This window comes from Pelodiscus sinensis, chromosome 2 (genome assembly GCF_052426305.1).
Source record: "Pelodiscus sinensis isolate ZL-2025 chromosome 2, ASM5242630v1, whole genome shotgun sequence".
Classification (NCBI taxonomy): domain Eukaryota; kingdom Metazoa; phylum Chordata; order Testudines; family Trionychidae; genus Pelodiscus; species Pelodiscus sinensis.
Genome location: NC_143053.1, coordinates 8,637,223 through 8,654,970, shown reverse-complemented (window position 1 = coordinate 8,654,970; position 17,748 = coordinate 8,637,223). Strand labels below are relative to the sequence as shown.

At 51.9% G+C, this 17,748-nt stretch overlaps 1 protein-coding gene across 1 annotated transcript in view; it reads right to left on the bottom strand.

The window, feature by feature from the left end:
• The window catches only part of LOC102455565 (uncharacterized), a 52,502-nt gene extending 39,619 nt beyond the window's left edge, over positions 1 to 12,883 (bottom strand). Inside the window, exons 1-7 of the mRNA XM_089776146.1 lie at positions 12,778 to 12,883; positions 12,454 to 12,558; positions 10,306 to 10,404; positions 4,921 to 5,022; positions 3,697 to 3,798; positions 2,588 to 2,686; positions 614 to 814 (exon numbers count right to left, since the gene is read on the bottom strand). Coding sequence (XP_089632272.1) covers positions 614 to 814; positions 2,588 to 2,686; positions 3,697 to 3,798; positions 4,921 to 5,022; positions 10,306 to 10,404; positions 12,454 to 12,558; positions 12,778 to 12,831 — 762 coding nt within the window. The 5' untranslated portion in view covers positions 12,832 to 12,883. The remainder of the gene's footprint in view (positions 1 to 613; positions 815 to 2,587; positions 2,687 to 3,696; positions 3,799 to 4,920; positions 5,023 to 10,305; positions 10,405 to 12,453; positions 12,559 to 12,777) is intronic.
• Between the last annotated feature and the right edge of the window lie 4,865 nt (positions 12,884 to 17,748).

Sequence of the window (17,748 nt, the reverse complement as noted above, 5' to 3'; positions counted from 1 at the left end):
ATTTCTTCCCGCATCATACAGATAACGAGGAATATCTCCAACACAAAGGCCCCCTTAGCTTTATTGGGGTACACACTGATTACACTTCCCCCCTCCCCCAGCCCGCCCCAGCCAGTGACAGTCCATTCCAGGGTGTCCCCATTTCAGACGGGTCTCCCTTTGTGTGTGTTCAGGGCTCACACATCCCGGCTGGCCAGAGAACGTGTCAGCCCGTCCCCCCAGTTCAGCATGGAGCCCAGGTGAATTTCCTCACTGTTCTTTCCTGGTGCAGAAAACGCTGTTGGCAGGTGGTGTTGTCACGCCCCCTGGTGTGCGTTTGCAACACCACCGCCACAACCACCGGGTTCAGAGGGAGCCTGGTGTTATAAAACCAACCGGTGCACAGAACGACTTCGAATTGGACACAGCAGGGCTCGGGGCCAGGGAATGAAATCCTAGCAGAGCCCACAGAGATCCTGCTCATGTGGCAGTCGGGGCTCCCTCTGTGGGGAGTACCGGGGGGAACAGGGAGTGTCTCTACAGCAGAAGGAGGAAGGAAGACGTTGATTGTGGAGGCGGGAGCGAAGATGACACAGCCTGCAAGGAAAAGTCACACCCCATGTTTCACCCCTACCTTGCCTCCCTTGAGCTGGACGTGGGCCCCAAAGCCCAGAAGAGTCTGTACCACCTGCGGCTGGCAGCGCTGGGCAGCAATGTGCAGGGCCGTGTAGTTTTCTTTGGTTCGCGCATCCACCTCTGCCCCCCTCTGCAGCAGGGCCCTCACCACGGCCGCATGGCCCCTCCCGGCTGCTGCATGCAGGCAGAGCGCCCCACTCTGAAAGAGAGCAAGCGGTGGATTCAGGGGCGGATGAGTTTTGCGGAGCCCAGGATCTATTGAAGCGCAGAGCCTGGGGCAGCACAATTTCGTGCATGCGCCACGGCCACGTCCGACAGGTGGTAGCGCGTGCGCGGGGCCCGGGGCAGCCGCCCCGCTCACCCTGCCCTATATTTGCCGCTGGGTGGATTTGCAACACGCGCTCGCTACAGCCACTCTGAAACCTTGAAGGGTGTGTGTGCAGGGGCAGGGGGGGGGATCCCGACTATGGGATCTGGGATTGCAGGGAACTTTGCCGGAGCCAGAGGCATAAACTGTGCCATAGGAGCTGGTATGGCCACTCTGCGTAGCTGGGTCTGTGACAGACTCACAGCTGCCATGGATCAGGCATGAGGCGGGGGACGCAACACACGTCGAAATGGGGGGTTACGCTGACTCATTAAGAACAGCTCATATACAGCAAGCTAAGGAGGGTATGAAAGTAAATGGGGGTGCCTGTCATCAAAACGTGGATGAAAAGGTGTGCTGAAGTGAGAACCATGTCGGCCAGTTCACTAAACTAATCAAGTTCTGGCAAAACTGAAATATTGTTCCTGGTGCTCTCCTTGCGCATGGGAGATGCTCGGCTCAGAAAAAGGTAGGGAAATGCACAAAGAAGTGAACATTTGTCATTGGGTTTGAAATGTTCAGTGACATTTTCCTCCTCCCACCCAAATCACTTTGTTTGGGAGGCAACAGGTTCCCACCGTGGGATCTGGGATTGCAGAGAACGTCCCTGGAACTGGGGCATGCAGCTAACAAGGCGGCTGCTCCATCATCTTGAACCCTAGAGGTGGCCAAAGGTGAATATATTTCCCCAGCATCAGGCTGTTTTATGCCAGATTTATTGGGGCAGAAAACGCAGTTTTAATAATGCTGATGCAAATCGAGGCTAGGAAGAAGGCAGCTGGGAACCCGAGGCAGCAGCTAAGGCCTGGCTAATGGACGCAGTTTCATGGCTAAGTTGCACAGCGATAGCATCTTGGAACTAAGGACCTCAGCATGTTTTGGAAGCAGTCTCTTACCCCCTTCCCTAGGAGAAAGGTAAACGTTGTCATCCCCATTTCACAGATGGGGAAAGTGAGGCAGGGAGCTATTAAATGACTCATGTGAAGCCACATAATTAAATCAGTGACAGCTGAGTGGAGACCTGTCCCGCAGTCCACAGAGCTGATATTTGTCTATCCCAGGCGTGCTCCAGTCTGGGGTGGTTTTATGAGACCACAGGTTATTAGGCTGGTGGGAAATATACACCTCATCTCAATTTTTACTTTTCCTTTTGAAAAATGAGGGTGGGAAAGCAGGGAGGAAAACTTCAACTCTCCTGTTTTTTTTCTTACAGCAAGGGGAAATAGTAAACAATTGGGGTTGAAGGGCTCCCTCTACTGAAACAATCCTTGGTGTTCCTCAATAAAAAAAATTATTGTTTGGTCTTCCTCGGTCTTCAAAAGTTTAAGAAACACGGCTGATGAGGCTCTGAAGACCAGCTCTCTGCGGCTCAAAAGCGTCTCTCTCTCCCCAGTAGAAGTTGGTCCAATAAAAGATATTATCTCGCCCTTCCTGTCTCTCTCATATCCTGGGGCTGACTTTGCTACAACACGGCGCCTTCTTCCTGGACATTTCTGTTTGGGTTGAAAAGGCATTTTCCATCCCCCCCATCCCAATTTTGCACTGACATTTCGGAGCAGCTCTCCCGGCTGTCACTGGTCCGGCCTGCCCTCCGGGCGGGGTTACCTTATTGGGCATGTGCAGCAGGACTCCTTTCTTCAGGAAGGCCAGCGCAGTGTCGGGGTGTCCGTGTGCAGCGGCGACGTGCATGAGGGTGCTGCCGTCCTGCCAGGAGCAAAGATGGGCAGCAAGTAAAAGTGACGAGCATCTCTGGGTGAGGCAAGAAGCTGGGCAAAAGACCCACACGGGCAGTGGTTCGGATCAGGACCCTGCCTTCCACTCGCTTCTGCACGGCCCAGCCCCGTCTCTTCCATCTCATCAGTGTAAGATTTCTATGCCACTGCTCCCCCTTGCTTTCGCCTGCCCGCTGTGCCCTAGAAAAGGGCTCTTGCTGGTACGGGGCCCTTGTGTGGCCTGTGGCTGACATTACAATGAAGGCTGGGGGCCTGCGGGCGACAGGCCCATCACAGCTACCATGGACACAGCCAGCACTGGGGCTTTTCGCCTCTCAATGGCCAACCACCAGGGGGCAGCCTGCGCAGTTGGTGCACGAAAGGGAAGTGTCGCCATGTGGCATTCCAGCGGGAGTCTGGGGAGCGTTGTGCCCCGAACCATGGGCAGTGGGTGACTGCATGGTCTGGGAAGGCAACCCCCCCCCCCACCGTGCCCGCCAGAGCCCATGCTTTGTTCCCCACTCTGTGGCCCGCTGGCCTCTGCCTAGCCTCCTCCCCCCCCACCCCCGCAATGTGGCTGCTGGTCCTTGTTCCCTCCCTGCCCCGGAGTAGCACTCCCTAGCCTCCCCAAGCCCCGGAGCTCCAGAGAGCTGGCACAGGTGCAGCCCCCGCCTGCCCTGGAGCTCTGGAGAGCTGCCACAGAGCTGGACATGGGTGGGGCCAGGTGAGGGTACCCACCACCCATGCCCAGAACCCCAATATGTTTGAACAAACCAGCTCCCCACACAGAAATGCGCTTGCTCTGCCCCGACTGGGAAAGTGACTTGCTTCTGGTGACTTGCTTTGCTCTATGCTTGGTCTCCCCCGACTGTATATGAACCGGCTGCCTGAGGCTGTGTGTCTCCAAGCTAAGCCAGCAAGGGTCTGTCCTGGTCCTCCCTCTGGCCTGTACACTCAGTTGCTTTGCAGAGAAACATGGACCCGCCCCTCCCCCCCACTCACCTTGGTGCGAGCTAGCACGTTGGAGTGGAACTTCTCCGTCAGCACCTCTACCACGTGGGTGTGGCCTCTTTCTGCAGCAATGTGCAAGGGCGACCTGTCCATCTGCAACCATCAAAGAGAGAAATGCGGGCTCGGGAGGGAGGGAGGGAGCCGACGCGGAAGCCTAACCGGAATGCAGCCTACACTGGGATGCATCCACATCACCATCGGTGACTTACTGAACCTCCCAGAACACAGACCCAGGTCACCTCTAGAGCAACACAGCCACCTCCCACTGGACCAGCTGTGGACAGGGAAGGCAAATGGACAAAAATGCTGAACACCATGGGCGATCCCATCCCTGGAGAGTCAGTGCCCACCTCTGGTGGGTTCACGTGGAACCTCTGTCTCTGCTACACTTTGTACGGCCAGAGTAAGTCTGGAGCAGAAACTATGGAAGGGCAGGGAAGCTGGCATGGCGGCTGTCTTTGGGGTACTTGCTCACTGGCTAGAAGACTTCAACCTCCAAGGCTCTTGCCTGGTACCCGCACTATTCCCCGCCTTGACATTTGTCTCCACCACCACCACAGGCCACACCACAAGAGTGAGTGACATTTGCAGCCGGCTGCACAACGGCTTGTGCCTCTTAGTTGTCATAGAGTTGCATCAGTGAAAACAACAGGCCCTTAGTGAAAAGGTTGTTATCCCAGGCTGGTTGGAATGGGCCCATGGAAGTTTCTCTTCCCTATTCCTTTCCAGCTGTCTGGATGGGGGAAGGGAGGACGACATGCCATTTTTACCAGCTTCACCGGGAAGTTTAATGAATGGAGGGAAGTTCCTGGTTTGGACTGCCGCTCTCCTGGGCAGATGTATGTTTCACAGTTTCCAGGTCATTGTCGCCAGAAGCCCTGTAATCCAAGATGCCCCTCCAGGTGTGGCATTGTGTCACGGGTCTGTCTCTCCACTAGCTGCCCCCAAATGGCCCAAACAGGGCCCTCAGGATGCTCTGTAAAGGGCTATTCAGCTCTCTGGCATTTCTAAGCAGCAGGGGTCTCCACCTCGGGATGAGCCAATGGCCGTTTGCTCTCATGGAGCAGGGCTGCATGCTGTATGTTCTGTTGGTTGAAGACACCGACCCATCTCCTACAATCCTCCGTTGGGTGTGGGCATGTCAAGCAAAAGGACTGGAGAGCCCCAGTAAGCTGTCCCTGAGTCAGCCAGTTCCCTCTCCCCGCCCCCTTTTACCTTGTCTGCTAGGTCGGGATTGGCCTTGCAGTGATGGAAGAACTTTAGCAGGGCTTCATCGCCCTCCCACGCAGCGACATGGAGAGGAGTCTGGCCTTCATCCTAAAGCAAAGGGCGTTAGAAGAGCCTGGGTTATACCAGGGTAACCGAGCAGCCTAGCAGCTACACCATTCACTCAACAGACAACCTTCTGGGCAGGAGAATTTGGGTACCAGAGATGGCCACCTTGTGTGGCACTAAAACATCACTGCTCTGCCTCGAAAGCGTCTCCTCCTGGAGCGGCATCACCAGATCAGGAAATGTCACCATACCCCTCCTGGAGATAGTCCAGGTGTAGCTTCCTGTAGCTTCAGGGCTGCTGCAGTCTGGAGAGCAAAGTCCCGCCTTACAAAGCCAGCTCAGCTTTCAGAGACACAGCACTGGGTAGGCCCAGCCCCCACGCTTTGCGGCCTGAGAACGGGTTTTCCAGCAAATGGGATGTATTTGCAGCTCGGGCAGAGAAACCCCTCAGCCCTTCATGAGTCTCACCCAAAGTCCACTGAAAGATGTCTTGGTTTCAATGAGCTTTGGAGGAGGCTCTCTCGGAGGGACAGATCAGTTCTGAATTATTACTGATCATTCGTACTACACCTAGGAGCCTTGCTCTCAGATCAGGACCCTGCCATGCTACACGGCGTATGAAGACGGAACAAGAAGATGATCCCGGCACACCAACCCACTATCCACTACCTAACCCCACTCCCATGGCTGCCACGGGCAACGTCCCATGTTCTCAACGCCTTGAAAGTCAGTACACGGCGACACAGAGAGAGACCAATTCATGTTAATTCCTTCCATTTCTTTCCTTTTCTTGTATTATGTACAGAATCGATGGCCCCTGCTGAGGACTTCCTGGCTCATAATTACGGATGGAATTCAGAGCATTTTGCTGCAAAGATCCTACCTCTCCGGCCAACACAGACTCTCCTTGGGCAGTGGGGGTGCTAGAGCTTCCAGCATACACCTCAGAGCACGGCCTAGTGCAGCTACATCTCCTCAGAAACCATTCCAATGAACCATATTGAATTACGTCACAAGTCCCCAACCTGCATGGGGAGGTAGGTGAACAAGACTCGGCTGGTCTTGTCCACCCTCCCTTTCTTTATGACTAGACCCAGCGTTGCTTGGGTCCTTAATACGTTTTTATTTTTTCATTTAAATTGGGATGGGGAACCTAAGGCCTGGGGGCCAGATGCAGCCCTCCCCTTGTCTGGATCCAACCCCACTCCCAGCTTTGAGGAGCCTGTGTTGGCTCTCCAGCCCTCCGCTGCCTCTCCGTGGGGCAGGAACACACAAAATCTACTAGGCTGGGCTCTACTAGGCTCTGGTGTACAAGGGGAGTTTGGGGAGTATCTTTCCCCCTCTCATGTGTGTGACCCCCGACTGATTTTTCTGTGGGTCAGCCGGGCCCCCGACCCAAAAGGTTCCTCACCCCGGATTTAAATCATCATTCTGTGGGTGGGGCTGGGAATGAGGGGTTCGTATGCAGGCTGCCCCAGGTAGAGAGGACAACCCTAGCCCTCTGTCACTGCAGCAGTTTGGGGATAGGTGAGAAGCACCTGTCCATGGCAGCTGCAGTAGGCACAGATGGGGGAGGGGTTCATAGACACACAGACAAACAGACACACAAGCAGACAAGCTCTCTAAAATATACAATAGATACCTGCCCTTTCTCCACCACTTTCCCCGCCCTGTGGCCCAATGGGGTTATAGCTGTTCCAGTCCATTTCTCTGGCCTCTTCCTGCCTCCTTGTGGTCATTCTACAGTATAACTGTCCCCCCTACCAGACCTCTCCCTTTCCATTTTATGAGAAACAATCAAATTCCAGACGCATCCCATTGCCCTGACATAACCAAACCAAACCAAAAAAGAGAGATCATCAGAGAAGAAGCACAATAGGGATTGTTCTACTGATCATCTGAACCATTTCTAATTAGCCTGTTTGAAAACATGTGGTTGTACATAGGAACCTGTCCTTCGAATCAATGTGTTCCTTTTAGAACCAGTCTCCTTACTCTGCTAAATTCTGGAAGGAAGAAGAGGATTTGGACACTAATGGGCCTTTCAATATATTTCAGCACAAAGCTGACAAGTGCTAGTGCTAAGTCTGCCCTGGTTCTGGAATGCTAGCAGACCAGATTTATCTTGGTGTTTTGCCTGACTCACTTAAGAGTCCTTTATAAATAACCCAGGACCTTTGGGACTTGCAGTTCTACAGAATTTCTCTGTTTATTTGACTGTTTAAGTTGGTCCTTATATGTTGAAAGAAAATAAACTTCTTGTCAGAGATCATTTTCTTCTGGGATCCCTGACAGGACCTTGCAAAGGGTTGTGCAGCTCTTGAGAACAGGTTTTTCCTTCTTTCTGGTGCCTTTGGGTTCATTAGAGAAGATGACCGGGAAGAGAACAAACCATTTGGGGAAAGGTTAGTAGTCCCCACCTGGTTACACACTTCTTTTTACTCACAGAGCCTGCCTCCGTCCCCGACTTTGTGCCCCATGACTCTAAACCCTGCTACCTAAAACTGTACTGCCAACACCCTTTTCACAATGGTGGTGCTAGCAGAATTCAACCCATAGTGTAGCTAGAGAAAGGCCAGGTCAACACGAGACCTGGAAGGTTGCCTAAAGGTACGCAACTCCAGCTGTGCAGAATACGTATCTGGAGGTGGCTTACCTTAAGCTGAGCTTGGTGATGTTCTCACAGCAGGAGGCTGATGGGAGCAAACATTCCCATCAGCTTTCCTTACTCATGTTGGTAAGGAATTGGGCAGCTGCTGTGCTGCTAACAAACTTCTACCAACGTGCCCTTGTAGCCAAGAAAGCTAATGATATATTAGGCTGCATTAGGAGGAGCACTGCCAGTAGATCCAGAGAAGTGATTATTCCCCTTTATTCGGCACTGGTGAAGCCACATCTGGAGCATTGTGTCCAGTTCTGGGCCCCCCACTACAGAAAGAATGTGGACGCATTGGAGAGGGTCCAGTGGAGGGCGACCAAAATGATTAGGGGCTGGATCACATGACCTACAAGGAGAGGCTGAGGGATTTGGGCTTATTTAGTCTGCAGAAGAAAAGAGTGAGGGAAGATTTGATAGCGGCCTTCAACTTCCTGAATGGAGGTTTCAGAGAGGATGGAGAGAGGCTGTTCTCAGTGGTGACGGATGGCAGATGCAGGAGCAATGGTCTCAAGTTGTAATGGGGGAGGTCTAGGTTGGGTGATGAAGCACTGGAATGGGTTACCTAGGGAGGTGGTGGAAACTCCGTCCCTAGAGGTTTTTAAGTCCTGGCTTGACAAAGCCCTGGCTGTGATGATTGAGTTGAGGTTGTCCCTGCTTTGGGCAGGGGGTTGGATCTGATGACCTCCTGAGGTCTCTTCCTGCCCTAGGATTCTATGATTCTATACCGAGTGCAGCTATGGTCAAGGAAATGTGAAAATAAGTGTGAAGAAAATTAATTCAGTATTAAAGCTGCACAGATTTAAAGTCATGCAAAGGGTAGGTTTTTAAAGGGTAATTTAGACTATTATTGAGCTGGTAAACTTGGTGAGCCAAATACTTCTATGTTAAAGCTGCAAGCCTAGGAGCCTTCACAGTTTAAAAACTCCTCAGGAGCGAAGGCCAAAAAGCTGAAGAACTTTTGGTGTAAGCCTTAGAGTCAGGTATTTTAGGATCCTCTGGTGAAGCCATGTAGTGCTTGTGAGAAGCTCCCACCAGGCAACAGCTCTGGATTGCTTTGGACTTCAAAAATTATATTATATTAAATTAAAATCATAGTGCAATGTGGAAATGTCTAGCAACCACACTGTGGATATCTTCTATTCCAGTTTTCTTTGTTAAAGGTAAAATGTTAAGTATTATTGACCATGTTATTTATTCAATAGACAGGAAGTACACAGCGATCAAGAGGATGTTGCTGGAACACACTTAGCCTTGGGAATGCCCTGCCTACGAACACATAATCATTCTGAATTTAATTTAATATTACAACTTGGACAGTATATGGTGGGAAGGGACAGGCAGATTCTGCTTGGCCTCTCAGATATAAACAGGAGCACTGGCTTTCCAATGACATATGGTGACCACTGACTTAGCAAATCGTTTTGGTCTTGGTCTTTCATTAGATAATTACTAATCTTTTCCCAAAGTCTTTGGCTCTCCAACGTTGTAGGCTATAGAACTGAGCAAAGAATTCATAACAAACGACTGACTTCTTGAGCTTTCATTAGCACAGTGTTTCCTGATTTTATTTGACCACGGAACCCTTTTCAGATTAAAATCATTTCAAGGAACCCCTAGGGTTCCCAGAGTAAAATTTGGTAAGCAAAAAAAAAAAAAAAAAAAAAAAACCCTACCAGAGCAAAAAAACCTGCAAAATACTCTGTCTTTTTAAGAGGGGGCGGGGCAATGCCGCGTTCTCGCGGAACCCTTACTTTCGCTTTGCGGAACCCTGGGGTTCCACGGAGCACCAGTTAGGAAACACTGCATTAGCAGATCACAACCATCTTGAATGCCTCCTTTGATTTCCCTCATAGGGACCATTCACAATATTAAACTTTGAAATTCATGCTGTGTTGGTTGGTTACATAAATCACATGAAATTCTTTCTGTTTCGTGACTGGATGACTTGTGTAACTAACTAATACTACACCGATTTTGAATATTACTACTAGAGATGGGCAAATACATGTTTTTGCCTGAAAGCTCTTTTCAGTGAAAAAATATGGATTTGGCAACATTGAAACTTGTGACTTTGTATTGATTTTACTGAACTGCCTCACTCAAAAAAATTCTACATTTTTTTAGACGTTTTCAAAATGAAACTTTTCCATTTGGGGGGTTGAAATTATTTTTTATTTAAGAATTTCTTTTAATATTTTTAATAAATATTAAAACATAATGTTTCCATTTTGTCAAAATAAAATATTTCGTTTGATCTGAAACAGACTTTTTCTTTTTTCTTTTGGTCTTTTCCATTTGCTGAAAAATGCCATTAAAACTATTTTGGGTCAACCCAAAAATGATTTCCTCCCCCAGTTTTTCAGAATTGCCTATGAAATGAAAAAAAATCTATTATCCTCACAGCTCTAATTAAAGCCAAACATATAGTTTGGCATTCATTTTTGGCAACTATTCAGGGACTGAGCATAAAACTTGCTAGTAAAACCTAATCACTCCAAGTATTTGTACAAAGCAAACACAAAGGAGTCACAGACGGAGAGAAACAACATTTGTTTTTTTCAGTTGATCAGATTTGGGAGGACTTTTCCCAGCTGTCTGCTCAGCTCCAGTGATAGCAAGGCTAGACCTGTGCTCACAATACCACGCCTAGTGTATTTCATACTCACATTCTGACAATCCACCACAGCTCCACACTCCACTAGGGTTTTGGCCATTTCCACATCTCTCTTCCGACAGCTTGCATGCAGCACAGTGTCGCCATATTTCTGGAATGAACAAGCCTGTCCGTCAATCTTCAACTGTGCAGAAAAGTACGACCGACTCCTGTATAGTCACTATCCCCAGGGACACTGACCAATGGGGAGCTATGGAATAGATGACTACGGTTAACTGAATAATAGCATTGTCTTTGGTATTTTTTTTATATTGGTCCCCCATTATCTGGGGCTCACATTGCTCCATTCACACTCCTGCCACCCAAAGGCAGAGGGAGATTTACTGGGGGCCAGGGCACAAAGAACATCTACCCCCCTCCACACACACACCTCCCAATGGGTGTCCCCTGATCCTCCTCACTCCCCCAACCCAGTCCCCTAAAAGCGATCCAGGGAGTCTGGGACACTGTGGGGAGCCCGGAACCCTTCACCAACCGAGGGTGGTGTGCCCTAATGGGTCACGTAGACTGGGGCCTGCTCTTGGGCATCCCAGCACCCCCCCCCCCCCGGGCAGGTGGAGGGTCCAGGGCTTCCTACAGCAACCCAAGCTTCCTGGGTGACTCTTATCAGGGCTCAGCTTTGGCTTTCAGCATGGCCAGGGGGTGGGGCCTCAAGAGGAAGAGGAGGAGCAGGAGGTGGGGCTTCAGGAGGAAGAGGAGGAGCCGTGGCAGGGCCACAGTTCTGGCAGTAGTGACCCTCCCACTCATATGTTCTGGCATTTCTGGGACCCCCAAATTTGCTGGAACCCGGTGGACAAACCCCATGGATCTGTGTATTAATCCACCATGGCACAGATTTTCATTTTGGATAACTACTTAGTATCCAGTGCAGAATATATAAGGGTTGTCTTGTTCTGGGCAATCAAAGGGCACAGCCTGTCTCTGAGGACAGGCATTGTGCAAGCTTCATGCAGCCACAGTTCCACCAATGCATCTTACTCCTAACTTTCAGCCCCTCCACCGCCTCCAGACAGCAAGTCTCTGCACACAGCCCCGCGTGACTGCAACTCCTCTGCTATTCCATTTCCATCCTCCCCACAACCCTATCCGTCATCTCGGCCTGGGGCACTTTGACACTCCGGCTATGTCGAGACTGCAGGCTTCTTTCAGAAGAAGCTTTTCCGGAAGGGATCTTCCAAAAAAACGTCTTCTGAAACACAGCATCTACACAGCAAAAGCGCATCGAGAAAACAATCTGCTTTTTTGAAAGATAGCGTCCACACTGAATGGACGCTATCTCGCATGTCAGCTGTGATTACTATGGATGGAGCGACCACCAGGGCACCTATGCTTTTTCCTCTTTCCTCTTCTTTCGAAAGATCTCCCTCTACCCCGTCCTCGCATGCCATTTTCTGAAAGAGCTCTTTCGGAACAAGGCTTCTTCCTCGTAGAAAGAGGTTTACCAATGTCAGAAAAAAACCTCTGTTCTTTTGATTTTTTTTCGAAAGAACACGATTACAGCGTGGATGTAAGTTCAGAAAAGCTGCAGTGTAGACATACCCCAAGGCACTTAGTAGTTCTGCTAAGTTGGGGGGCTCTTTCCCCCAAAAGTTTTCTTTCTGCTCTCCACTGTATTGTTTAACACAAAGAAAATAAACTTTAATCCCCCATTAGCCCCTTAAATGTTTCTATTTGGCAAACACCAGTTCCCCCCTGAATGGGGCCCCGAATGAACACAAGCTCTTTTCCCTGTCTACTCACAGGTCTGTCCGCACCCGAACCCTGGGAACAGAGTTGGTTTGTTAGTGGATTCTTCAGAACTACCAGAGGGGGCCCAGGAGCAGGAAAGAAACATGCACCCAACATGCTGAGGGGTTTAGTTCCTCACACAGATTGTATGGGCCAGCTGGTGTAAATCAGCGTTGTTCTGCTGGTGTCAGTGGGGTTACATTGATTTCCACCAGCAGAGACTCTGGCCCCAGCTGCATCCATTGCAAGGCTGGTGGGTGGCGGATGGAGAGTGAATTGGTAGGACTCGGGCCAGCTCTTAGACAGAGTTTGATCTCCAGCCCCTGGTGATGCAGCAGTGGGGAAGACACAAAACGAAGTGCCCGGAAGACGTGCTATGGTGTCAGCGGTGGGATGGGCATGCGTCCTGTACCTTTTCCCGTGCGCTCAGCTGGGCCATGGCATGTGTGGAAAGCAGTTCCCTGCAGACTCCCAGATTCCCAGCTTCCACCGCAAGAAAGAGAGGAGTGCGGCCGTCCTGCAGAGGGCAGAAGGGAACCAATGTCTCAGAGGAGCTTACACGCGGGGTCCCCGAGGAACAGAAGCCTCGGGTATGAAGTTGGAGACACGGTTCAGGCTGCCCCAGTCCAGCCCCGCAGCCCGCGGCATTCACTTAGTGCTACATCTGGCCTCTAAGCCGGGCCTGTGGCGTGAGAATTTTCTACCCACACAACATATACGGAGAGGCCCTGCTCACCTTGTCTTGGCTCAATCGAGCATCTTTGTGAGAAGCCTTCAGCAGCAGCTGCATCACACCGACGGCCCCGACGGGACGGAGAGCTGCGTAATGAAGGGGCAATTGCTCCTTGGGCTGCAATGGGGAAGGAAGGCAAGGGGCAGGTTTAGACTAACCTCCTTAGGAGGCAGAGACGAGATTTCTCCTATAATCTCTTCTCCACCTGCATAGCCCCACGCACACCTCTGGGGCCATAGAAATAACCGTGGAGCCTGGTGCTGACAGGGCCTGAGCCTAGGAGCAGCTGTCTCATTGCAGAACGGAGCTGCTCCTGCTCCAAGACGGCACTCCTGTTCCACAGGCAGCCTCGGGTGCAGCTGAGCTAGCAGCTGACCATCCACTCCTGAGCAAGACCAGGGAACAAGTCCTCAGGGCAACCCGGACCAGCCAGGCCTATATCCGGGGGTGCGGCTCAGCTGTTTTCATAAGGGATGTTGGCTCCATGGACACTGTTGTAAAGGCGGTTTGGCCAGCTACACCCCCCCCCTCCGGTGGCACCGAGCGATGAAGGGAGACAAGGGCTAGATGTGGAGACGTTGTTTCCCCTCCCCCCACTGGCTTTTTCGGGATGTTTGCGGCGTGGAGCTAAGTTACTGACAGGCCACACTCTTGGTCGCAAAGGGCATTGTCACGAGGGGCAGCCGGACAGAGGGAAAACACTTGGCCTCCTGTAGCCCCTCTGGATCTCAAAGTGTGCTCTCGGGCATGGCGTGCCGGGCCCTGCTTTGGGCATAACCACGTCCCAAGGAGCCGTCCCACGTGGAACAAAGGTGAACGCCCAACGGGAATATTAGAGACAGCCTCCCCACACATCTTCCCAGGGAACTGGGACACCGTCTCCCCACTTCCCTTAGCTGCCGCTCCACGCGTGGGGTAAGGTCGGAGGGGCCCGACGACAATAGCTCAGACAGGAAGCGGCGGGGGGGGGGGGGGGGCGGACTTCTAGGGAACAGCAGCTTTCTGTGAGGGGAGATTAGCGCTGCGTGGGTAGCCTGCCTTCCTCCTGTCATTCACAGCCACCATTCAGAGGAGCCAGCTGGCAGGTGCCAACCCTCCGCACGGCCCTTTACCAAGCTGGGCCGCTTTCCCTGCTTTCCTCACTGGCTCTTGTCCAGGGAATGGGTCCAGAATTTAACCCCATGTCCCCTCTGTGTGAGGAGGGGTCTCCACTCAGGAGCCACTTGGTCTCTGCTGGTGTCCTCCACGGGTGCCTCTTTCCCAGAGAATGCCTGACTCTCACCCACATTTCTGAGCTCTGCACAAAAGCAGCTGATGCTTCCCCCAAACGTGCAGTGGATTTAACCCCATGGGACCCAGCACATGCTGCACCACAGGCCCCTGCTTCTCACAGCGCCCTCGGTGAGGAGGTGATGGAGAGGGAAGCTGCCCATTATTCCTGCACCCTGTAAAGAGAGTGATACTGAAGCATCCTTTGGGTTGGACCCTCCCAGCCATCCTACTGCTGGAAAAGAAGCTAGAAAATTAAGGGAAAACCCAGACCTCAGCCAAGGATCAACGTCACACCCAGAAGCTGTTTAAGGGACAATCTTGCTTTGCCTTGATGATTTCAGAGGCTACCCTGAACTCAGCTTGACGTCCTGTAAACAACACTGAGGGTGCGTCTAGACTGGCAAAAAACTTGCCAGCTGTCTACACTGGCCGCTTGAATTTGCACAAGAGCACTGACTTTGTAATGTACAAAATCAGTGCTTCTTGTGCAAATATTTTCACGCTCCCGCTCGGGAAAAAGCCCTCTTGTGCAAGAATACTTGCGCAAGACGGCCAGCGTAGACAGGGAAGAACTGTTTTGAGCAAAAAAGCCCCGATGGCTAAAATGGCGATCAGGGCTTTCTTGCGCAAAATTGCATCTATACAGGCCATGGATGCTTTTGCGCAAAAGCACTTCTTGCGCAAAAGCATCCATGCCAATCTAGATGCTCTTTTGCAGAAATACTTTTAACGGAAAAACTTTTCCGTTAAAAGTATTTCTGCAAAATCAAGTCAGTCTAGACGCAGCCTTAGGGTACACCTAGACTACATCCCTCTTTCGGCAGAAATTGCAAATGAAGCCAGGATTTGGATTTCCTGCACTTCATTTGCATAATCGCGTTGTGGTGCTCTTTCGAAAAAGTGCTATTTCAAAATAGAAACCTCAGTCTAGGCGCGGTTCTTCCGAAAAGAGAAGGCTTTTTCGAAAGAGCCTGTAAACCTCATAAATCCTGTAAATTCTCCCTTTTCAAAAGAATCACGTCTAGACTGTGGTTTTTTGAAAGCACGCCCTGACGCGATTATGCAAATGAAGCATGGAAAATTCAAATCTTGGCTTCATTGGCAATTTCGAAGTGCCTAGTTTAGTGTCGAAAGAGGGTTGTAGTCTAGACATACCCTTAGTGTTAAACAGTTCAGATCAGCTTTCAAACTTTCTCTACACTGAATTTCCAGGCCTCTCCACCCAATGCCCACTTATAAATCTGTGATGTTAATGACACACGGCATGAATTCCCCTGTTTGGAAGCTGTTATGGAGCCCAATTTCATTTCTTAGCATTCTGAATGATAACACGCAATAACTAAAGGCAGCAAGAGACAAAGCAGGCTGCTCCCTAAGGAAGGGAAACAATCTTTCTCCAGGCTAGCTCTCTGTAAACTGTTCAAGGCCGAGACTGCACGTTTCACTACAGAAGCCCTAAGCTTCCCTTACAAGCTTAAAACAATAGCTTGTAAATTTAACACCGTTTTCAATATACTACAACCCCCAAAACCTCCTCAGAGATGAGCGACGTGTCATCTCTCCAGAGAAAACCACTCAGGAACTTCGGCCTGGTCAGGCTGCCTTGCTTTGCAGTGGAGTTCATTCCCAAAAGCGTTTTTCCTTACACTCCCTATCGCCAGCGGTGGATTTAGGGCAGGGCGAACGGGGCGGCCGCCCCGGGCCCTGCGCTTCAAAAAGCCCCGCGCATGCGCCGTGGCAAAAGGGGGCCCCGCGAAATTATGCTGCCCTGGGCCCCACAAAACAGTCATCTGCCCCTGCCTATCACCCATCGACATCCTGCCCCACGTGGTACCTCACCACCAGGTTCTGACAGGAAGGAAGTCTCCGGCCTGTTTCTGCGCTCTCCTACCCCAGTGTAACACCGCAGCGAAGCCAGTGACATCGGCAGAAATGCTTGTCAGAGATCGAAGTGGAACCAAGACCAGCCCCATACTGCTTGCTCCTGATCTCACACTGATTTTACGTCCGTGTGAGCCCGTTGACTTCAGTGACTATTCTCCTTAGACTGGCATAAGTCAAGTCAGAACCAGGCCCGTTATTTCTGATAGTCATCGGCCTGCCATGTGAACGAGAGCACCGGGCAATCGCCTAGGGATGGAGACAGATGTCACGGTGAGATTTATGCAGGTAAAAGCCATAGCATAGACCCAGTTATACCTGTAGTGACCGTGATTTCCCTTCCTGTAGAGCAGGGGTGAGGAACCCTTTTTGGGACGGGGGCCATTGACCCACCGAAAAATCAGCCGGGGGCCACACACAAGTGAGAAGCGAACAAACTGAAAAAAAAAACCAAAACAAAACCCCTCATGAGTGTGGCCCCTGACTGAGAAGCAGAAAGATTCTCCCCACATTCCCCTCACACACCAGATCCCAGCTTAGTGGTTTTGTGTGTTCTAGACCCATGGTGGGGCAGAGAAGGGCTGGAGGGCCAGCATGGACCCCCCAATGCTTGGGGAGGGGCCTTGAGCCTCGGGGGCCAGATCTAGGCAAGCCGGGGTGCTGCATCCGGCCCCCGGGCCTGAGGTTCCCCACCCTGTTGTAGAGGAGCAGCTACGCAGGCCTACGTTGTTTTACTCCGCTAGAACTGTCCACACCGGGGTGCAGGTTTATGCGTCTCTAATGGGATCAGTGCAGTTCAAGTAGAATCTCTTTCTAGCGGAAGGCATCTGTGTGGCGTCTAAGCTCCTTCCCCTCACAAACCACTTGCCAGGTCCATCCCTCGTTTCGTTTCGGTCCCGGCATTTGGCTCAGCGGGGGCAGACCAGTCGGAAGCGGCTGAACAAGGCCTGCTTCTGGCTCCCGTCCAGGACCGGGGGTACGGACGAACGGCCTCCCCAGGAGTAGGGAGAAGAATCCTGCCTGTTACCGCCACGACTCCCGCTCCCACTCGCTGCCCAGTTCTTTGGCAGCCCGTTCTTCCCTCTGGCTGGCACTACTCAGACGCCGGCCGGGGACGAGGGACACCTGGCTCCCAAATAGCAGCCCCTGGCTCCAGGCCTGCCTGCTGTCTCCTCACAGGGCGGCCTCCAGCCGCCCCTCCGTGGCCATGCCCGATTCATGAGGAGAAAGCTGCAAGGGTGGGATGGGAAATCTGCCGGCACAGCGGCTCCGTTGTGTCTACCCCTCGGCATGGGCGGCGTGGGGACAAAGGGGCTGTGAATAAGAGGAAAAGGAGTTTTGTTTCCCTAAAGACAGATTTGGCTGGGGTAGGAGGGGGTACTTGTGTGGTGGCCCACGAGAACGAAGGGTGGTCTCAGTCTTTAAGGGCAAGGGTCTTGGTCCCAACTGGCGCTACCCGCGGGCAGCCGGAGCCAAGCACGGGAAGGGAGCCCTGAGCGGGTCAAGGCACATGGGCACCCACTTCACTAGCAGAGACCCAGGCGGGGGGCGATTCAGAACGCACCTCGAAGCAGGGCTGCCCCAGGGATCGCCTGGCTATCCAAAAGCGACACGGGGTGTTCCATTGCGGCGACTCCTCGCCCATGACCACGCCTCCCCCCACCTAGAACACACGCCTGGACCTGTGTCCCCCACCCCAACCATTGTGGCTGCCTGGGAGTTGCCTTCCCCCTCCTCTCCTCGGCTGACACCGCCCAGGCACCCGCTGAGGGAGAATGTGGGACGTTCATGCTGAACAGCAACACTGTCGATGGAAGAGGA